At 32.3% G+C, this 24661-nt stretch overlaps 1 protein-coding gene across 3 annotated transcripts in view; it reads left to right on the forward strand.

Annotated features, from left to right (window-relative positions):
- Positions 1–7021: 7021 nt before the first annotated feature.
- The window catches only part of LOC143076556 (NADPH--cytochrome P450 reductase-like), a 37313-nt gene continuing 19673 nt past the window's right edge, over positions 7022–24661 (forward strand). For 2 of the 3 annotated variants that reach the window (XM_076252381.1, XM_076252382.1), the window contains exons 1-5: positions 7022–7172; positions 20498–20750; positions 21982–22036; positions 22631–22909; positions 24180–24304. In XM_076252381.1, the coding sequence (XP_076108496.1) occupies positions 20560–20750; positions 21982–22036; positions 22631–22909; positions 24180–24304 (650 nt within the window). In that variant the 5' untranslated portion in view covers positions 7022–7172; positions 20498–20559. Of the gene's footprint in view, positions 7173–15732; positions 15860–20497; positions 20751–21981; positions 22037–22630; positions 22910–24179; positions 24305–24661 lie in introns of those variants that run through there. The other variant, XM_076252383.1, reaches the window with a different exon arrangement.

The raw sequence follows: 24661 nt of genomic DNA on the forward strand, positions 1-24661 counted from the left end.
GACCTTTTTTGATGACTTCAGGAACATGCTTTGTATAGAATATATTGTTAATTAAGGTTACTAGGAATTCAGTCAACTCTGTTCCACCACAGATTAGATGTTCTGCAGTTAAACCTTCTACATCCCCAGCCTTTTTTCTTTTTAATATCGAAATACGCTTGGTGATTTCTGTTGAGGTAACAGGTTGAATTGTTATTTCTTGGTTTTCACAGATGTTGACAATGGTTTCCATGTCTAGCTTGACAATATTATCATGACCAATGTTGAAGTTAGGATTTGAATTGGTTTTGGCTAATTTTTCAAAGTGATCTTTGAAGACGTTATTTATCTCGTTTGGAGTTGATGCTTCTTTTTCTTCAGTTCTAAGGGTGTGCGTGAACTGAGAAGAAGAAGACCGTTGAGTTTTAATAAGTCGAAAAAATAGATCCTTGTCCCTATCTGAAGCCATCATAATTTCTTCATGTAGTTTAATTCTTTTGTCAGCCGTTTGTTGCCTTTGTATTGATCTGACGGAACGTTTCGTCTCTAGTCTCTTCAAGTTGTAAATATTATTTTTCGAAGGAGGTGAACCAACCTTTTTCCACAGATAAAATGCCTTTTTTGACAGACCCACAGCTTTAGCAAGTTGTGGAGACCAGCTGATCTTCTCTTTTCTACTAAATTTGGATTTCCTACGGGGATAGCTCAAATTTAAAGCGTTAGTAAGACCAGAAATTAGCTGGCTTGTAGCTTGTTCAATACCGTAAGGTGTTCTCATGTTCAGATACTTTCTATCTTTTAGTTCCTCCTTCAAATTTTGTTCATAACTTGTTTTGTCAACCTTTTCCCAATTAATCTTGGTCACAATATCTCCATTCAGTTGTTTTTGAGCGGTCTGTTATCTAACAGAAAATTCAGCGGAGACGGGATAATGGTCTGATGTGTTGTGGCCTTCTCTTAAGATTTTCACCTGCATATATTCAGTTGACTCGTCATCATTCTCTCTAGATTTTGTTAGAATGTAGTCTATCTGTGATTTTGAATCACCTTGATGGTATGTATGGTCTATAGGGTAGTTAGATGGTAGCTCTATTTGATTTTCCTTACAAAAGTTTTTAAATAGTTCATCTTAGGTGTCCTTGTATTGTCTATGGAATGAAGCATTAAAATCTCCGGCGATAATAATTGAATGAGTTCTTTGATATTTCAGTAGTAATTCTTTTAAGATGTCCAAAGCTGCTCTATAAGCATCATGACCTTTGTCGGTACCTCTTGAGGGGAGATATACATTTATAAGACATATTGGGTCTTTTGTGGTTGAAATTTCGATAGCCTGGATTCTGTTATCTCCATCAGGAAGTTGAGAAAACATAGTTGACATGGACTTTCTATACAAAATTGCAATACCTCCATGGCCTCTTGGTCTACTGATTGGAGATAAGGGTTCATTATCATCAATTTGTCTCGAGAAAGTTATAAAATCTGAATGATGTTGTTTCAATAATTCTTTTTCATAATTAAAAAGCCAATGTTCTTGTATCAGTACAATATCATGTTTATCAAGAATTTCATCAAAGTAGTTTTTATTGGAATTAAAGCCTTTAATGTTGAAAGAGACAATTCGGAGCGGACTTGATTTTCCTAAGGTTATATCATTCTTGTCACAGGGGCTGCTATATCTGGGTCCAGGAGGAATGTTTGACCTTTGTCTAAAAAAGGATTGTATATGTGTTGAACATTCTTGTTTGGTGGCAATCCTACTGTGTCAGAACAATTTTCTGATATCATTGTCTCACTCCTTTGTTCAACAGCAAAACAGTTTTTACTAATTGCGTTTGAGGAATTTAATATGGTATTGAGATCAGGATTTTCAGGGTAAACATATGGTTTTGGTGAATCTCTAGAAGGACCACTTTGTGAAGGAACATTCAGGTTTGCTTTCATTTCATTTCCTTTTCTGACAGCAAAACTGTTTTTACTATCTCCTGTAGAACTGTTACTAAGGGACCGTTCAATATTTATCAGATGGATGGGCCGGTGCATTCTTAATATTGTTTCATTAAAAAAGTTATTGCCCATCCTTTTAAATTCTGAAAAAAAGTCTTTGCCCATCTAAAAAAATCTATAAAAAAAGTCCTTGCCCCTCAAAAACTGTATAAAGACAATCAAAAATTATTTAGGTTATTTTTAAGTTTTTAAATTTTTATGTCTTGAAATCAAAGAATAGACTTTATACAAAATTTAAAATGTGCTAGTTAATTCTATATGTATATATCTATGTGTGTATCAGAACCATACATTTTATTGATTTTCAAAACCAGTATGAATATACATGTACAGATTTGATTTTATATGTACAGCCTCAAATACAATATTGATTTAAAATAAAGGAAATAATTTAAATTAAGGGACAATAACTCTTGGGCTAGTAAACATATTATCATATACTGAATTACTAATTATTGTCCTAATAAAAGAACATGTTTATAGTTTAAATATCAATGTCCCTTTATCTATTCTACTTTTCAAAAAAGAAATTTAATATGGTCGTTTCAAGCAAATATAGGCAGACATGTTTTTGACTTTAATGATGCAGCCTTTTTCGCCTATTAATTAATTCCCTAAATTTGACAGCTTAACACAAAACTATAAAACAACCTGGCATTCTTTAATATCAATATATAAATGAGATAGCTGTACAGTTATATGAAAATTTAAGTTGATTTGAAAAAGTTATAAAAAAATGAAAGATGACCATCTGAACTTAGTCTAAACTTAAAATTGTAGCTTTTTTCAACCTATTAACTAAATCCATAAAATGACAGCAAAAAACCAAAGTACTAAACAGCCTGGCATTCAGTAAGATCAATATAAAAATGATATAGCAGTAGAGTTTTATGAAAATGCAAGTTGATTTAAAAAAGTTATGAAAAAAATTAAAGATGACTATCTTGAAATAACCAAAAACTGAAAATTTAAGCTTTTTCTTAAACCTTTTTATTGAATCCATAAGAATGACAGCAACACACCAAACTACCAAACAACTAGGCATTCTATAAGATCAATATATAAATGAAATAGCTGTAAAGTTTTATGAAAATCCATGTTGATTTGAAAAAGTTATAAAAAAAATTTAAGATGACTATCTGGATTTAGCCTAAACTGAAAATTTGAGCTTTTTTTTTAACCTTTTTATTAAATCCATAAGAATGACAGCAATACACCAAACTACCAATCAACCTGGCATTCTGTAAGATCAATATATAAATGAAATAGCTGTAGAGTTTTATGAAAGTCCATGTTGATTTAAAAAAGTTATAAAAAAATCAAAGATGACTATCTTAAGATTCAGCCTAAACTTAAAATTTGAGCTTTTTTTTTCTTACCTATTAATTAAATCTATAAATTTAACAGCAATACACCTAACTACCAAGCAACCTGGCTTTTTATAAGATCAATATATAAATGAGATAGCTGAAGAGTTTTAGGAAAATCCAAGTTGATTTGAAAAAGTTAGAAAAAACATTTAAAGTTTACTATCTGAATTTAGCTTTATCTAAAAATTTGAGCTTTTTTTTCTTACCTATAACTTAAATCCATAAATTTTACCGCAATACACCAAACTATTAAACAATTTGGTATTCTATAAGGTCAAAATAATTTAAAAGATAGTCTAAACAGAAAATTCCACTTTTTATTCCTTAATTAAATACTTAAAATTGACAGAAATGAGCCAAGCTACCAGTTTGTTGCGACATGTTTTGAGTGCCTGCAAAAGAAATATCCTACAAACCAATAAAATTGATAGCAAAATTTTTCCTATAAAATATGTTCTGGCCCATCCACTAAATATCTAAAAAAAAGTTCTTGCCCATCCAAATATTTCCACAAAAAAAGTGCTTGCCCCGCCCCATTTTGCACCGGCCCATCCATCTGATAAATATTGAACAGTCCCTAATTAAGACATTAGGAACAAAAGAATAAGAATTTGTGATATGCTCTGGTACATTTTTATCAGTAGATGTGTTTATCTGTACCTTTCCTTGAGTAGATGACATGTGGTGAATTTGAGAATGAAGATGATTAGATGGAGTGACAGCAAAACTGTTTTTACTATCTCCTGATGAACTGTTACTTATGTCATTAGAAACGTAAGATTTTGTGATAAGCTCTGGTACAATTTTATTACCAGATGTATTTATCTGTACCTTTCCTTGAGTAGAGGACATGTGGTGAGTTTGAGAATGAGGATGAATTGATGGAGTGACAGCAATACTGTTATTACTATCCAAGGGAGATAATTGTGTTGCAACTGCAGCTCTATGATATATCATTTGAGGATGCTGGGCTTGCATGTGACTATTTGGTATGTTTTGTGACGGTGCTATTTGAGTTCTGCTTGGTTGTCTAAACATATAAGGTGGTGGAGCTGGAACTGTCTGCTGGAATAAAAGATGAACTGGTTGTTGTAACCAATGGTTTTGCAGTGAAGTTGGAGAAGGTTGAACAACATGTTGAGAGTGTATTGTATGTACAGGGTCTTGTTGGTTCATATGTGCTGTGGCTTGCAGGTTAACTTGGTTTTGACTTTGTTGCCCAAGTGTGAAGAATTGATTTTCAAGGTGTTGCAGTGTCAAATTTGACATTTCACGCTCAAGGTCTCTGATTCTGTTATCCACTTGTGAACAGTGACAATTAGAACAGTTAGCACTGATTGATGATGGGGTCTGTCTATAATTATGAAGGTCAGGTCCATTTTGGTGGTAATCATTTTGACCGAGCTGAGTCAGTTTCATGTTTCTGATTAAGTTATTATTATCTAGTATGGTGTTCTCTAGAGGGGCAATATGTGCTTCTGCTACGGCGAGTTTGGATTTTAAATCATCTTGCTTCAGTATCTTTTGTTTCTTTGGTCCAGTTTGTTTAGGTTGTTTTATTGAGTTATTATCTGTGTGCAAAATTGGAGAAGAGTTGTTTCTTAGAGCTCCTATATTAGTTGATTGTTGTTGAGCAGTATGAACTTGTTTTCCTGTATGGTCTTGTTGCGTGTCTTTAGAATTCCCACAATAAGGGTCTGATTTTGGAGATTTTTCAAGATTTCTGTTTATCTGAACTGTTTTCACCAAAGTATCTGGGGAGCATGAGGAACCAGTAAATTGAGCCATGTTTCCGGGATCTGTTTCTATTTCTGAGATGGATAGGTCATTTATTAACGAATTACACTGTGTGCATTTGAATTGTTCCAATTCATCAATACTCATAGATTTGTATTGATCAGAAGTTATGTTTTGACATTGAAAATGGAATTTTTCTTCACAAGTGATACACATGATAAATTCGAAGTCGATTATGTTCTCAGAGAAACTAGCACAGTTTTTGTGAGATTGGGTAGAATCTGTTGCTACTATTGTCTCAATTGATGTCAAATTTTGAGATCTGTTTAAATTGGTCAGGAGAGGATCATTTTCATCTCTACTGGATGTAGGTACAATTGCAGAATGGGAAGAAATGTTATCTGATTGTATCCAATTGTTAGAGTCCTGATCAGACAAGAAAGATTTACATGAATCTTGTATGGCTGTGTTCATATTGTTTAAAAATTCTATAGATGGTAATGTACTTAAAATTTCATGTAGGTCATTCTTAATAAAGTCCTTAATCTCTCTACCATTTGCTTCAACAGAGAATGCAGTTTTGTATAAATTGATTCTGTAAGCTTGTCTCCTACCAACCTTATCATTTGTGATTGGTTTAATACTGAGTGATTCTTCCACTATGAGATTGTTTTTGTCCCTTTTGAAATGAGATATAGCTGTTAATCTACTTGATTTTTCATAGAAAGCAAGAGTATGTTTGTGAAACATCAGAAACGCAGCAGAAGAGAATTTCATAACAAGGGTTCCTCTTTTGAATTCAGCCTGTACATTGAGCTGTTCAGTAGCATCAATCATTTTTTGGGCTGCTTTGGTTGGATTTAGTGAGTAATTAGTCACTGTTGATTTCCCTTGAGTTAATCTATTTGGAGTAAATTGACTAGATAGTTGCAAACGTTCCCTGTTTTTTTGTCGTGCTTTATGTTTTGCAACTGCTAGACTTGGTGTATATCTATATGGAGAGATTTTCTCTCTGTGTGATCTCCTTGGAGAAGACATTTTAGAATCAGATAACAGCAAAGCAGTCTTTACTATACTGAAGCTATTAAATCTTGACAAAAATTATTTACTGAGGGTCCTTTCCTTATTCCAATAAGACTAGATAAAATTTTGGACAGCAAAGCAGTCTTTACTATTTTGAAGCCAATGAACTTGACAATTTTTACTGAAGTTCCTTTCCTTTCTCTAATAACTCTGGATAAATTTATTTGTTGTTTGTGTTTTGTTTTGTTTTTTTTTTTTTGATAGCAAAGCAGTCTTTACTATTGTGAAGCCAATATAAGTTGACAGATTTATTTACTGGAGTGCCTTTTCTTTCTCAATAACTCTGGATAAATTTTGGACAGCAAAGCAGTCTTTACTATTCCTCAGCTAATGTGACTTGATAAATTTGTTTACTTTGTTGTTTTCCTTTCTCTAAGAAATTTGGTAGATTTTGGGCAGCAAAACAGTATTTACTATCCTTGACGTTTGACGAACAAATATAAATTGGTGCACAGATGACACAGAGTATGTAAGCTATGTGTAAGATAGGGTGATCCCTATGGACAGCAAAACTGTTTTTACTATCTTGATGATAAAGCTGAAGAATCAGGTTATATGATGATTATAATATAGAATATATATAGGGTTATGACAAAAATAGGATGATCTATTGTATGTGTATATATGTCTCTGGTTAGACACAGGTGTATTTTTTTAAATTTATGATTGACTTTTTCTTTATTGCTTATTTGATTTGGGTCGATTAAAAAACGGTTTCCAAAGTATAAATACCCCCTTAATAAAATCAGTTGCTTTAAATAACCGTTGACTTAAAAATCCCACCAGAGCCTTATAGTGAAATTCGGAAAAAATACGGCTTACTTTCGGATAAGTTTTATTATAAATATCCATTCTCACATCCGGTGATAATTTTCGTTAACCCATTGGAAGGATTAAGGCCCCAAGGCCAGGGTTATGTAAAATCTGTGAATCTCTACTAATATCAATGAAACGAGTTTATTAATTATTTACATCATACGACTTAGAACAAGCCAGGTAATGTATAATTAGCATAAACAAAGTATAAACAGTAGAATTAGGATAATTGCAGGACGAGACCCATAGTGATTAGTGAAGTAAAATTGTATTTACAGTGATAAATCTTTAATTCATTGTATATATACTGGCTTTAAATCTTAATGTCATTATTTTATACTGTGGAAAACATGATTAAGCCTTAATATGTTACTTTTCTAAGCGGCATAAAATTCTCATCGTAATGATTACGTGACAAATTGTCGATCTAGATTATGACCTTTCCATAATTACTATCATTCTAATAGATGATGTAAACTGTGTCATTTCTATTTAAAGTCATATTTCGATGACAAATTTGTTTAACTTTGACTGTTGATGTAAAGATCCTGACACAATAACAAAAATAAAATGTGCTACTTGTCATGCTTGTACAATGTACATTGTTTGTACCATTTTCATGTTATTATCCACTTTTGACTTCAGGTTTTAAAATTATTTGACAGGTTACCTACATGTACTCCGTGCAGGTACTCTGTCAATTATGAGTATCCAAAAATAAGTAGAATCAAATATATGATCTGTGCAATTTGGGAGGAAATTTACTATTTTTTGATGATTTTGTTATGTGTAGAAAGCATTTAACAGTCAACTTTCCCTCAAAATGGACTGATTAAAATCTTTGGTTTACTAAATTACATTGCTCCTGCTTGACCAAGTACCTGGATTTTCTACCACACCTATCGAAAAATGTTAATTCTGGAGTCAAAACTTGATATTATGAAAGCCCTTTCACAGTTAGTTCGGTCATACTGGATAGGGGGCAGATTATTTTGAAAGAGGTGGATGCATGTTTCAAAACAACTGCTCTGTTTTAACAATGTTTTCCCGTATTTTTCACACCATTTGTACCTCCATTATGAAAAGAAAATCTCCCCCCTAACCAATATGGCATACCTAACCGTGAACAGGCCTTAAATACAACATTACATGTGTGATTAATTAACGTACATTGATTGTAAGTTAACCATCCTGTACACTGTGCATTTTTTTGGCTAGTATTTGATATTTTTTCCATTTATGAAATAAAGAAAATCTCATGATTTCTGATCAATTCTTGTCATTCATGCATTCAAATTTGTAAAAGTAAAAAAAGTAAAGTGCAAAATTTTTAACTGGTGACAAATTTATGACAAGTTTAGGCCTAAATTAATATATTGTTTGTTTCCCCAATCCTGATCCTGCCAAGCCAGGTGTGGGTCGGAAGATAGGGAAATACTTTTATTTCTTCCAAAAAGCTTGAACAACATTGGACGATCCTGCAAACCTGAAAATCGGAAATGAATAAAATAATATTTAACTTAAATTTGACAATAAAATTTTATGAGTAGCACTGTTTTTGCAGGGTCGGTCGGGATTGGGGAAACAAACAATATTTTATTTTAGGCCTTACCACCCCCAAGCTTTTACCTGATGGGTCATAAATGATCATCAAAATTATTTCATACAAATAGAAACAGTCAATCTGCATATCTTCATTTGGTTACAGAATCGTAGAAAATTGTTTATACCACACATTTATCTTATGACATATTTTGTCATTGCCTGTTCTCACTTTTGATATAGATTAACAAAACAGGATGCTATAAGTTGAGTCTATTGTGTTCATTTGTACATTGAATGTATAATCTTTCGAAGAGCAGGAGCTCACTCAAAGGCAAAAAAGAGGACACAATTATAATTTGTCCTAGTATTGAAAACTTAAATGTATACCTACTCAGGATCTGTCTACATACATGTACCTCTGTATTTAAGGTTATATGGGGTCTTTTGAGTTATGGTGAAAATCAGTGTTAAACTGTTGGATTGTTATGTTTTTTTTAGCCCTTGTTTTGAGACATACAAATCAAAATATAAACATAACAATATATATCTTTTGAAGAAATAAAGCGTTTTATTTTAATCCTAATTATTATATTTTTATTTGAACATGTATATTGATGAAATACTGAAAAAAGAGGTAATTTTTTATTAACTTTTACCAAAATCTTCTCCTCTGAAACTACTGGGCCAAATTTAACCAAACTTGACCAAAATCATCATTGGGGTATCTAGTTTAAAAAATGTGTGGCGTGACCCGGCCAACCAACCAAGATGGCCACCACGGCTAAAAATAGAACATAGGGGTAAAATGTAGATTTTGGCTCATATCTCTGAAACCAAAGCATTTAGAGCAAATCTGACAGAGGGGAAAATTGTTTATCAGGTCAAGATCTATCTGCCCTGAAATTTTCAGATGATTCGGACAACCCGTTGTTGGGTTGCTGCCCCAAAATTTGTAATTTTAAGGAAATTTCACCGTTTTTGGTTATTATCTTGAATATTATTATAGATAGAGATAAACTGTAAACAGCAATAATGTTCAGCAAAGTAAGATCTACAAATAAGTCAACATGACTAAAATGGTCAATTGACCCCCTAAGGAGTTATTGCCCTTTATAGTCAATTTTTAACAATTTTTCTTAAATCTTAGTAATCTTTTAGAAAAATCTTCTTCTCTGAAACTACTGGGCCAAATTTAACCAAACTTGGCCATAATCATCATTGGTGTATCTAGTTAAAAAAATATGTACGGTGACCCGGCCAACCAACCAAGATGGCCGCCATGGCTAAAAATAGAACATAGGGGTAAAATGCAGTTTTTGGCATATAACTCAAAAACCAAAGCATTAAGAGCAAATCTGACAGGAAGTAAAATTGTTGATCAGGTCACGATCTATCTGCCCTGGAATTTTCAGATGAATTGGATAATCGGTTGTTAGGTTGCTGCCCCTGAATTGGTAATTTTGAGGAAATTTTGCTGTTTTTTTTGTTATCTTGAATATTATTATAGATAGAGATAAACTGTAAACAGCAATAATGTACAGCAAAGTAAGAACTAAAAATAAGTCCCTATGACCAAAATAGTCAATTGACCCCCTAAGGAGTTATTGCCCTTCATAGTCAATTTTTAACAATTTTCTTAAAATTTGAAGATTTTCAATAACATTTTCCACAGAAAGTACTGTTATAGATAGAGATAATTGTAAGCAGCAAGAATGTTTAGTAAAGTAAGATCTACAAACACATCACCATCACCAAAACTCAATTTTGTCATGAATCCATCTGTGTCCATTGTTTAATATTCACATTGACCAAGGTGAGCGACACAGGCTCTTTAGAGCCTCTAGTTAAACAGTGCAACTTGAAATTAATCTGCAATTGATTGTCTCTTTTGTTATACATTCAAGCTTCATTACATACAGGCATCACCATGACCAGTTTTGTGACTGTGCACCCCTGTCCCCATGATAGTTCGACTTAAAAAAATTGTAACCTAAGTGTCTACCCCAATCATCAAATTATCCTCACCATGGTTCTACATTGTTAAAAAAGTGCAAAATGTACACCATCCTTGAACGTGTAGGACCTCTACTTTTGTTTTCTTTTGCTATTCACCACCCAATTTAATTAAAATTAGATCTCCCACGCACAGGGTTGGCAAAGTATTACCAGCCCGGGAAAACCCAGGCGGGAATTCCTGGGTTTTCCAAGGCTGGGCAATACTCCCAGAAATGGGTAATACTGGGCAATAAGACTTTTTAAGCTTATTTTAACACAAAATAGTAAAGTCTTGTTGTAGTTTCAAAGTATTATAGCTAAATATATACATTTTATACAGATAACCATTAAGAGTCATGTTTCTAGAAGATTGAATTTCATTCTTTTCTCCACTACTTCTATGTAGGCAGAATACAAAATTTGAATATTTTAGGATTATTAATACCTTGTTAATTTCCATCTATTAATTGTTTCAACTATCCAAACTTTAAAAAAAATGCATTTTACAGAAGTGTTTATGTGAATTATAAATTTAAATGTCTATGCAATCATATTGCTAAATAAACACCCTACAGGGTCAAGTCATTAACCCTTATAGAAATGAAAAGGCTGAATATTGTTATATAAACATATCAATGTCCTAATCTGAATAATTACTTATTAATTAGTGATGTACATGTACATATAAATTATGCAAAAGTAATTTTTCTTACATTTTCTTGTTAATTCTTAATGTAAGATATATACATTTGAAAAATGAATTCTTTGAATTTATGTTAACAGTAACGTTTGACCAATCTAGACGGGAGGGTGATTTAATAGACTTTAAGAAGAGAATTATTGATAAAGGCTTTTTCCATTAATATTTGTGTAATGCTTGCCTACATGTTTACTTGTCTCATAGTTGCAAGAATAGTACTTTTTCAAATGTATATAAACTTGTATTATCACTCTCAAACAAGAAAACTAATTTATAAATCAAAATGTGTTTATAAATATCTTAAATGTATTGCAATTGAGTTTGATCACTGAATCCTCTTTAAAATTCAGGCCAGTATTTTATATTACCCAGTATTGCCCAGTATTACCCATTAAAACCCAGTAAAACCCGGGTTTTCCCAGTATTTCCCACTGGGCTGGGCAATACTCATAAAACCCGGGTTTTTGCCAACCCTGCCCACGCAGCAACCAAACATTAAAAACTGAGTGAGTGAGAGATTTATTTAGATTGTTCACCACCATATGTTAATTAATTCACTGATATTTGGTATCCATTACTATTACATGTATTAGCATTTGCAAATCAAATAAAGCCTCATTTCTATGGAGATATTATATTTATGCCCCTCACCTTTACATCATGGTGTAATGACCCTGAGATATTGTATAATTTTCTAGAAGTTAAAATACATAGGGCATGACTTTAATGGGAGAGTGGAGTACAGAAAATACAGAAGGGAAGTATTTACTAAGCTGGGATACACATACATTGAACTTGTAAACTTATCTGCAGTGCATCTAAAAACACTTTTTTTACCCTATTTATGGGCATTATATTTCCTTGTCTGTGCGTCCCTCCATCCCTCTGTCCATCCATGCGTCCTGCTTCAAGTTAAAGTTTTGGTTAAAGTTTTTGGTCGAGGTAGTTTTTAAAGCAATTGCTTTTATGCCGTCGGGTATGGCCATCTTTGTGACCCAGATCAGAGACTCCGCCCAGATCAAGCCATAGTATTTTGTTAAACAGGCTCCTGGTCAGTCATTCTTTAACACCTATGTATGTTTTCTAATGCAATACATAGCTTGAAACTTTAAAAAAAAGTTAGTGGATTTAAGAAGTTTCAGAATATGTTCTTGTAGATGTATTTTTGTATTTAAAGGGTCAACCGTTTGACTATCAAATAACATAGAAGTCCGAGTGAAAAAAAGTACATTTTTATAAATGCGATTCCGTTTTCCGCCGTTCGTACGATGTTTCAACAAAATATGGATTCATTTCAGTTGTTGATTTAGTATTGAAAATTTAACTGAATTATCTCCTAATAAATACGGTTTTTTTATGTTTAATTTGTGTTTCTTTAAGAGGTCAGGTGCTCTTGTTCATTCATAAAATTATCGTTCATTCATACATTTATCGTAAAATCAAAATCACTACACAGGTTAATGCGTAGTGTCAAATTATTACCTGTAATCTAAAAATAGACAAACTTTATTTGCGCAAATAATTTAGCGGAACGAAACCCTTGTTGAACTTGCTAAAGTTATCTCGTACCCACATGCACTTGCTAAAGATATCCGCAATCTCGGTGTGTAAATTAAATTGCTCATCCGATAAGTGGAGTGCTCCGATTAAACGGAGGTGAATACCTGTACAGAACAGAAACACATAACAATAAGTTCGTTTTCCTTTTCTGTCAAAACTCCGTAATATTTATCGATCACCTTACTAATGAAATGGACCCGTCCAAACGTAGTAGATGCCAAGTCGGTCCAGATGAAGAGATATTTACAATTTGGAATTTTCTAGTTTATTAATACATAGATTGAAAAAAAGTACGTCTTTTTAAATATCATGATCAAAACTGGGTTTGCATAACAAATGTCAGATGAAACCATTATCCTCGTCTTTTCAGTGAACAAGTCTACTACGTTTGTTGACACTCGACGGTCCACTGTGTTAGCAATTTTATTTCACATGTTTTCGAAATATTGAAGATCATTTTTCGCAATGTTTCCTGAAAATTGATAAATATCAAAGCAACGTAGAGCTGTTTGTTCTTGTTCGTATAATAAAATTGAGAATGGAAATGGGGAATTTGTCAAAGAGACAACAACCCGACCATAGAAAAACATACAACAGCAGAATTAAGGTCACCAACAGGTCTTCAATGCAGCGAAAAATTCCCGCACCCGGAGGCGTCCTTCAGCTGGCCCCTATACAATATATATACTAGTTCAGTGATAACGATTTAATGTCATGTTTGTCTGTGATGACCCCCCTTTTAGGGATTGCATGAGAATTGTAGTTACTCGTACCCACATGCACTTGTTTCTATCCATAGGAAGGTCGACTATCCAAATAAAACTATTTATATGGATAATCGACCTTCCTATGGATAGAAACAAGTGCCTGTGCTCGTACGGCATCAGAAGGACACATATCAACTGAGCAATAATGTTTGGAACTTAGTTTTAAAAATGATGACAAAGTAACATTATGAAAATATTTTTATTAAGCTGAAATATACATTTATTCTTTACATGTTTATGTCTTGTAAGATATTTTATTTCTTTCCCGTTTTTTAACATTTGCGTCTGGAAAGTTGAAATGTTTTAACTTAATCATTTGTGTTAATGGTTAAATATAAATTAATAATGAAAATTGTTAAAATTAAATCAATAAAGGAAATTATTGCCAAGGAAGTTACAAACACTACCAGGGGATAATCCATGATGATTTCTTTTTGAGTTATATGTTTCAGCACATGTATATTTGACCCCAACTTTAGCCTGGTAAACGTGTTGTCTCCTTGTGAAATATAAAACATATTAAAAATGACTTTCTGCTAAAGTCTTTTATTTATATAAAGTTAAAACCTTCTTACTTTTAACTAGACAACACTCATGTCAGGTTTAATTCTTGTATATATGTGGATGAAAAATAAAAGTCCCCAAACATTAACATGGCAGCAATTGCTTTTACAGCCTTTAAGGCTTTGATTGATGAAGTTAAAGTCCAATCAACTTGAAACTTAGTACACATGTTGCCTATGATATGATCTTTCTAGTTTTGATGCCAAATTAGAGATTTTCCCCCATTTTTCCCAGTCTGAACCTAGAAAATGATAGTGCGGATTGGGCATCTGTGTACTGGGGACACATTCTTGTTTTTCAATGTGTGTCAAAGTTGAGTTACGGTATACCCCTCAATTTGTTATTTTATATCTCATTTGTATCTTGTATGAGAACTTATATTGTGACCTACATTTGTAACTTGACCTGTATAAGTCAAACACCTGTCATCCTGTCAAATGAGAACAAAATATTATAAGGTAAATAATGTATTGTGTTTAGTATTTGAAATCACTAACTCTCAATGTCAGATTTGATATGAAATAAAAGATTCTTATGGCTGCCCTTATTTTATGAAAATTTGATATATATAACATGTACATGTATAATACCAGTATGTAGTATCAGCGGTATTAATTTTCTCAGGGTTGTTTAGTTTAAATTATCTTTGACCTTCATATATGTTTATTTGTTGCTTGCAAATACTGAGGATGCTTTCACATGTTTCACATAAATTTTGGAATTAAATTATTACTCTGAGTTATGGTAAGCATGGTAAGTGAGTACATTTACAATGTAGAAAATTAGACTTTTTGTTTCAGATCTTTTTTTTTTTTAGATATATATATTTACAGTATTTTTAAACATTTTTTGTTAAACGTTAATTTATCATCCTTTTGGGAGAAGAATAATCTAGAAGTTATTACAATGTACCGTAGTCATGGTAGTGACTCTTAAAAAAAGGTTTGACAATGAGACAACTATCCACCAGCATGACCAGAGGCCAAATTGAAGGGGATGTCAACATCTACATTGTACAGGAAACATTACTGCATTCAACAATGAGCACAATTTTTGGTATTTTTAAATGTCAGATCATCCTTTTAGGGAAAGGTAGAAGTTATTAGTGACTCTTAAATAAAATTAAAAAAATAGGTTTGACAATGAGACAACTTTCAACCAGAGACCAAAATGAAGATGATGTAATCTACATTGTACAGGTGACATCACTGCGTTTCCCATACAGTAAATATAAAACTTATCAAAAGTCCCTGCATGGTAAAATATAGGCAAATGTAAACAGTAGTTCTAAAGAGAAAACTGATGGGCTGATTTTTTTGGCTACTTCAAAACAGATTGGGGCTTAAAATTATTTTTCATCAAATTACCAACATGAAAAACAAACCAAATATTTTTCATAATTATAGCCTGTAAACCCATATTTTTTAGGAGTAAACAGCAAATTGTAAATTTGCTATATTACAGGAATACTTATTATTGTTTTGAAATAGTCCCTTGAATTAAAACAGTTTATTGATCAACTTTCAATGTAGGTAGTAATACTTTAAAAAAATTGCATAAGACTTTATTGTAAAGAGTTTAAACGTACTGTTTGCTTATAGTTATGTATATTCCCTTTAACTATGAACATGGTGAAGGTACAATGTAGTTTTCTTAGTACATGTAGGTCATATTTCAATGAAAATTCAAAATGAGTGATATCTTAAACCACAGATTAAAAGGTTATGCTTTAAACGGTAAGTAGTAGTTTAATTTTTGTTTTACATTGTTTTTTTACTTAACTTAAATGTACTTAAAAATAGGATTAACGTCCTTGATGTGTTTCCTTTGCATGTTAAAAGTTACAAATCAGATGCAGATTCAGGATTTTGAAAAAGGGGACATACCCTCAAACTAGTCAAAGTTTAAAGCAGTTATTTAAAATAATAGTTTTTAAGTACCCTCAAAATAAAAACAAAAGGTTTTCTACGAATATTAATAAATCAAAGGTATAAGGTTAAAATATAGATGTCAGTGGCGGATCACTTTTATTGGACGATAAATGCATTTAAATGGGGACATATGGTTGGGATTCACCCTCCCCCTCCGTCTATTTCCTGGGTTGTGATCCCCCTCCCCTTTAAAAATGACTGGATCTGCCTCTGTAAATAATGATTTCTTCTTATATATTATATTTATCAAAATCTAAACTTCATTAAACGGTACATGTTTTTATAAATTTCTTGTTCTACCTTTTACCTGTAGGTTTAATCAGTGTCATTGAACTCTGTTTGATTGGATTACAAAAGAGGTATTTCAAAAGTGTTGACTTTAAAGTATGAATTTGTTTTTTCACACAACTTTTTAAACTCAGACTAAATAATAGAATTTTACATAACTTTACATAATTTTCATAATCTTGCATAGCTTGTTCACCTACATGCATATAGATTTAAAACGATATTACAGTATTTGTTGGTAACTTAATAAAGGGTACAGAATATTTGTTCCAATAGGAACATCTATTATGACATTACTTATGACATTGTTTCCACAGGGGACTTGAAATTTTGATATAAATAAGAAGATGTGGTAGGAGTGCCAATGAGACATGGGAGACAACACTCCATCAAAGTTTACATAAGACCTAGACATAAGACATAAAGCTTTATTTAGAGTCGGTATAAGCAAGCAATTACAAACATAAGCTCTGAAGAGCTTTTAAAACCGACATAACAACAAGAAAAACAAATCATACATATCGAGTCATGCAATACAATATGTAAAAAGCAAACAATTATAGGCCAAAGTATAGCCTTCATCAAAGAGCCTTGGCTCACACCGAACAGCAAGCCTGAAAATGACTTTTGTAAAACAATTGAAACAAGAAAACAAATGGTTTAATCTACATAAAAAAAAACAAGCAGGAGAAACACATATTAACCACACCCACAAAAGACAACCACTGAACAACAGTCTCCTTTAACTTAGTTTTAAAAAATGCATTGAAATGCAGTGAGTTTTAGTATATATGTATATAAGAAATTGATGAAACAAAAGGCAATTTTACTAAAACGGTAAACGGTTTTTTAGGAAAACGGCGTCAGGGCAGAAGGGCGCGGCTATGGGGCACCCAGGGCGCAGCGCCCTTCTATTTTGGGCTAACAGGACCACTGTATGTGGATAAAAGGTTTCTACAGATATATTTTAATAACTACATGTTTGGTTCTCTGATAAATCATTTGCCCACATTTATAGGTATTCTGCTGCCATGCTTGTCACAGTTTTTTGTTTCAAGGTCTAACAAAAATATCTAAACAATAAGTTGACCAAGGTGAGATTGACACTTTGATCTAATGGTCAATTTACTGACTCAGCTGTCTATAAAACATGTAGTAGAAGTATTTATTATATTATGATGTGCTGAATATTAACCTGTTGTCAGTTTTCTAGGTATGTTTGTGTCCTAGATAATTATTGACCTTTATACAATGGGGTTCTGTAATAATATACATTTATCCATTAAGTACACTCAGTACATGTAGAAGTATTGATTTTTCGGACATATCTTACAATGTACACTTGAAATTATAAAGAGTACTGTTAAATGTAAACATTAAGTAGTATTTCATGGGTGTTCACTCTCACAGACATATATAAACATCATATTCATTTCTTCAAATGCATTTGAAGAGAAAAAAATAGTTCTTGACAACAATTATATTTGATAACTGTCACCATGTGGTTGATTTTCTGTGTTTAAACAATTCTTATCAATACTTTTAAATGATGATTGAAAGGAGATACACATGGGGTAATTAAGTCAATAAAACAGCAACCCAACAACAATGCCCCAAGTGGCTTTGCTAGAAAGTACTATGTAAAAGATAATATTTCATTAATTTTTCTAACTGACTGGTGGACCTTTTTTTTGTGCTGTTGGGTTGTTTATTGACATACCACACACAACATTTTTAATTCATAGACAGCAATACAAACGTACAGGTTTTGTTCATTGTTGAAGACTGTGAATGACCCTTAGTTGTTGACAACCTTGTCGTTTTCCCTCTGGTGGATGTTTGTCTAATTAGCAATCCTACCACATCTCCTCATTTTGATAATGATGTCTGACAGATCAAAATGTCATTTCAAATAGCTACAAAACATGTAGGAATTACATCAGCTTCAAATGACTGTTGTTAATCTTTGATGTGAATTTATGTCCACAACAATTGTCACTTAGAAAATCAATTTTATTACTGATTTTATTTACTCTGCAAATAACACAATTGCGACACAGTGTAATGTTTATTTGGATGATAAGTTATCGTCCAATTAAAAATTTCTGATTTGCATATTGACGTATTTGTGTTAGAGACTACAAGGAGACTTTATTTCGCAGGATTGAACAATACTTACATTTTTACGTTTAACTTCTTGATATTCATATAGAAAGTAGTAATACATGTAGGATCGCAAATATTTTGTTTGTATATATATATTTATTAAAAAAATTTTTGAACAAATCCTTGATTTTTTTCCAAAGGAAATTAAAATAAGAATTAGAATTGATTATGGAGGGAGAGGATATATAGTCAGTGGTGGATCCAGAAATTTTCATAAGTGGGGGCCCACTGACTGCCTAAGAGGGGGCCTGCTCCAGTCATGCTTCAGTGATTCCCTATATAATCAACCAATTTTTTTCGGATAAAGGCCCTGACCTCGGCACCAACCCCACCCCCCTAAATCCACCTCTATTAGTTATTATGTGTAGATTTGTAGAAAATGCTTGGTACAATGTATTAAATATTCACAGACATAGCCTTCTACTATGCAAGTTTATGGAGAAAAAGAATTCAGAATTTGTTTTAAAATTACATAGTGTACATGTTCCTCTCAGATCAAACAATTGTGCATATTTATGCCCCACCTACGATAGTAGAGGGGCATTATGTTTTCTGTTCTGTGCCTCTGTTCAACCGTATGTCCATTCGTTCGTCTGTCCGTCTGTTCATTTGTTCACCCCACTTCAGGTTAAAGTTTTTGGTCAAGGTAGTTTTTGATGAAGCTGAAGTCCAATCAAATTGAAACTTAGTACACATGTTCCCTATATGATCTTTCTAATTTTAAAGCCAAATTATATTTTTTACCCAATTTCACGGTCCATTGAACATAGAAAATGAAAGTGAGAGTTTCAGGTTAAAGTTTTTGGTCAAGGTAGTTTTTGATGAAGTTGAAGACCAAACAACTTGCAACTTAGTACACATGATCCCTATATGGTATGATATTTCTAATTTTAATGCCAAATTAGATTTTTCACTCAATTTCACGGTCCATTGAACATGGAAAATGATAGTGCGAGTGGGGCATCCGTGTACTTAGGACACATTCTTGTTTGTTTGATCATTTTAGTTGTTATAATTATAAGTCTTCATGGAGGAATAAGTTAAAAATAGAATTTGGAAGATATGGCAAAATAAATGCATGTTATTATTTTCATATTCTAATGCATAAACAACATGTACAAGGAGTTTATCAAATGTGTCTCCCTTAATGATATGCAAGTTTTATATATAGTTTTGTAAACAAGTTCAAATTAGTCCATGTAAACTGGATAATGCGCAACAGTGAATGAAATCTCCCAGATAATAGAAAGGTCTTTACTAACTGTGTCAAAGATATTTAAGTTCAATCCTAAGTAATTTAAGTATTCCATACCATTTGAATGAATTTTAACTGTTCAAGGCTTTCTAATTTTCATTGGGATAAACTTAGGATACAATTTATAGAAAGTCTCAATATTTTTTTCTATTGTTTAACTTGTTTCCCTTCAACGATTTCCTAACTGTGTCTGTAATTTTGTCATGTGCAGTAACAATATCATAGACCCTAAACTCATTTCTATCTGTATTTTCAATTTTTTCAATTAATTTTGATCAAAAAGGGAGGGGGAACTAAAAAATAATCAATTAAATACAGCTTCATATATCTTTTTTAGTAAATTATGAACCTCTCTATCATGATTATTCACAGCTTTCCATGTCTGATATTTATAGAAGCTTAAGTATGAAATATATAAGATATATGTACGTAACGTCTTTAAGAAGGAAATATTTCATATGCACATAGTCTCTTTAAGAATTACATTCACAACTTGGAATTTAAAGCTTGGCATCTTATAGGGTAAATATCTTTAAAAAGACTGGGTAATCTGGTACACTTCTAAATATTTTCCGTTGTGTTGTTGGATTACTGTCTCATTTGTTTAAACTTTGCACCTCTTATTAGTCATAACATACAACAATCTGAATGATCCACCTGTGATGGTACATGTGTTATTTTATTCATGTCAAATTTTACAAAAGTTTTATGAAAATTTTATTTTGTATTTTCAGATTTCATCTAGAAACAACCTCATCAACAACTTATATCTTTTATTGTAATAAACATAACAGCCATGAGTGACGAGGTGCCTAACATCCCAATGACTGACGTCCCAGTGACAGAGGTGCCAGTGCCTGAGGAAGAGGCGTGGTTCTCCACGTTGGATCTCCTTATTTTATCGATGCTGGCAGGGTTTGCTGTCTATTGGTTATTTTTTAAGAACAAAAAACAGGAACAGCCAGTGTTTAAGAAACTTGTCGTTCAGTAAGTAGCGTATTGTTATTACAAATTTTCACAGATTTAAAATTTTTGGTGTTTAAAGATTCTCAATGATTCCCCGGAGAGAACTTTTGAATGAAAAATGGCTATCTTAAACAATAGAGTTCAATGTACCTTGCACATGCAAGGTTCAAACTGTCATTCTCAGTGTTGACAGGCTAGTGGTACAGTAGTACAACTACTAAGACCGGCAAGGCCCCCTACAAACTACAGATACTAATGTTGCACATATTTTTAGCTTCTCAGAAAAGCAATAGCTGATAATTATGTCTGTTGAAGGGAAGGAATATATATTTACTACCGGACTACAAGAGGAAAATAAGTAATAAAACTTCACCATTGTCTAAGCTACCTTTGTCCTAGGTATTACAGACTAAACTGGTAATCACTTTCTTATGGACAAAAATACAAATGACTTACAGTTCCACACGGGAATTATTTTAGGTCTGCATATCAGAAATTAGTAAAAAAAATATAAAGTAATTAGTATAAGGAGACTGGAAATCCACCTTATCATACCCACAGATTAATCTGACTGCTTTCAGTATAACTGGCACTGTAATTAAATATTAGTACCTGTAAATGGATCCATATCTCTTTCAATAAGGTGAAAGAAATGGGTAGTTTTTATTAAAACATACAAGTCTATCTAATGTTTATCATGCATGTTGACTTAGTAGAAAAATAAAGGATACTGTGGATTTATTTATTTTCATGGGTACCAATTTTCGTGGTTTGAAGAAAACTTGCATATTCGTGGATATGTAATTTCGTGGTTTTTGTCAAAGTCTGCATACATTCCTTAAGAAAATTTCTAATTTGTTGAACATATAAATTTGTGGTTCTCCTGTATCCACGAAATCCACGAAAATTGGTATCCAACGAATAATAATGAATTCACAGTATATGGTATTCATCTATGACACAAATTCAGTACACACATGCACAACAATAAAAAACAAAGAAAAGTAATAGAACAGCCCTTATATGTCTGTTCTTCATCTCAAGGTCACAGTGAGGCCTTTAACACTGACTTATTTTATTTTCTTTTACATGAAGGATAATAATTTATTACAAATTTAAATATTCAATTATCGACTTTAATATCTAGAGGAAATCTGCAAAAGAAAAACAACTACATTTACTGTGATCAGGTACAGAACCTGCATATTTTTCTTGTTTAACAAAGTATTTTATTATATTTTTTCTTTTACAGACCTATGGCAGGAAAAATTGACGACCCAAGTTTTATCAACAAAATGAAAAATTCTGTAAGTTTATTTACCTTCATCAGAAGAAGGCTTTCTTGTACTTGTTTTATTACCTAGTAAAAAGTTGTGTCTAAAGCAAAATCATTGTCGTTACAAAATTGGTTTCATCTGATGTAGGTTTTTATTATATAAAAAAAATGGTTTCCTTCGAATCAGACATTTGATATGTCCTATTTATAAAAAGAAAAAACAAAACACTAGTTTTGGTGATAGCTATTGCATGCACCATATTTGATGGGCCTGATGGCTTATTTTCGTTCTTCGTAATCTGCGAATCTTTTCTATCGAGATCTGTTTTTCTACAAATTTTTTTTTTCTTCATATTTTTGTGATCCATGATCATGGAAATTTACTTTTTGTGAATCCTGATTAACCAAAAAAATCATGTTGTGAAACGTGATGAGACCCCCCCCCCCCCATCCAATCAGGCCCCTCATATTTAAAATGCACTTTAAAGATTATTTGAAAGACAAGCCAAAAATAATAGATTAACGACGAGAATAGTGGTACTGTAAGTATTAACGTTATTATTTTCTGCTTATAAATATTGTATCAAACTATCAATTGTAACATAATTTATTTGATATGTTTCAGAAAAGAAATGTCATAGTATTTTATGGGTCACAGACAGGAACTGCTGAAGAATTCGCTGGGAGACTAGCTAAGGATTCTATAATGTACGGTATGAAGGGTATGGTAGCCGATCCTGAAGAATGTGAATTATATGAACTATCCCGTCTGTCAGAGATAGACAATGCGTTGGCGTTATTCTGTATGGCGACATACGGTGAAGGAGATCCAACAGATAATGCTCAGGACTTTTACGAGTGGTTACAGAGTGGCGATACAGATCTCTCTGGAGTTAAATTTGCTGTAGGTTTATATCTCTTTCTCTTCTGAATACACAGGCAAAATTTGCTCACATGAATTTCACATGAATCTCGCATGAAATTCACATTAAAAATTTCACGTGAGATTCACTTCAATCGAGCTTATACATGAAACTCATGTGAAAATTTTCATGTGAATTTCACGTGAGATTCACATGGATTTAAATTCACGTGAAATTGATGTGAGTGAAATTTGCCTGTGTATATGCCTGCTATGTTGATAACAGTGTTTATCAGTTGTCCTTCTGTTTGAATCACTCTGCTCAGCTCTAGATAAAAATGCATATATATATCTGGGCTTTCCCAATTTTATTTGTGATGTCAAATATGTTGACCCAGCCTCGTTAACTTTGACCCTCACATATCAGCAATGCCATAATGATAAAATTGACCAGTCATAGTCCAATTTGCTGGTGAAAAAAAAACCAACAACTTGTTTTTATTATTAAAAAAACCCAAATACAACCTGATTGATCAATTGTCTGGTTGTCTGTGTATTGATATAGTAAAATATCAGCTGCTGAACACAATATGAAGCCTGTTTGAACTCATTCACTGATCACTCGACAAAAGCATCATACTGTGACTTGAAGCTCATATTTTACATTTTCATTATGCAACCTGATAATTGGAAACTATAAACCTCATAAAGTTCAAACTAAAAATGTAACCTACATGTAAATGTGTAAATTATGAAATTATATATACATGTTCATCTCATTTCAATATTGTTAATTTTTTATGAAATTTAGAAAAAAATATTTTTATGAAGCAATATATGCTGGTATAATTTTCAGCTACTATAGCAACAATCAACATTTACCATTTGATTTTGAATTTAAATTTTTGTCATTTGTATGTTGATTAACAGTTAAAAACCAAGACAATGATAAATAAAAAAGTATATTGAATTTATATTGATCATTCTCAACCAGCTAAATAAAATATGATTTATATATGTACAGACAAAATGATACTAAAGTTCATTATTATAATGTGTAGATGAACCTGATGTTCAGTTGTTGTCGTTTGTTGATGTGGTTCATATATGTTTCTCGTTTCTTGTTTTTCATAGACAAGACTGCTGGATTTCCCATTTGAATGATTTTACGCAAGTCATTTTTTTGGGTCGTACTTTGACCTTTAATGATTTAGTTTTACAAATTATGACTTGGATGGAGAGATGTCTCATTGGTACTCATACCACTTCTCCTTATATCTATGTCCTATTTATATATTTTTTGCAATTACAGGTATTTGCTTTAGGAAACAAAACATATGAACATTACAATGCCATGGGTAAATATGTAGACAAAAGATTAGAAGAGCTTGGTGGTACACGTGTGTTTGAGCTTGGAATGGGTGATGATGATGCCAAGTAAGTAATATTATGGTGGAGATCTGATAAATATCTTGATGATTGATTGATTGATGGTGTTTAAGGTGGAAAAATTACACTGGTTATATCGCAATTTGACAAACACCAATTTTGATCACTGAGAAGCTTAATATTCCATTAACTACAACACAACGTTATCAAAACGTTTAGATCACTTTACAGAGTTATCTCCCTGTAGTGTTAGGTACCACCTTAATACCACTTTCAGTACTTTAGGTCTTATCATTGATATTGCAACCAGTATTTTAGATGGAGAAAGTGGGAGTACCCTGGTTTTCATGGCTGACTTTGAATTATTCCTTGTTTACTTTTTAATTAAATGTGGGACAAGCAATT

Source organism: Mytilus galloprovincialis, chromosome 5, assembly GCF_965363235.1.
Source record: "Mytilus galloprovincialis chromosome 5, xbMytGall1.hap1.1, whole genome shotgun sequence".
Taxonomy (NCBI): Eukaryota; Metazoa; Mollusca; class Bivalvia; order Mytilida; family Mytilidae; genus Mytilus; species Mytilus galloprovincialis.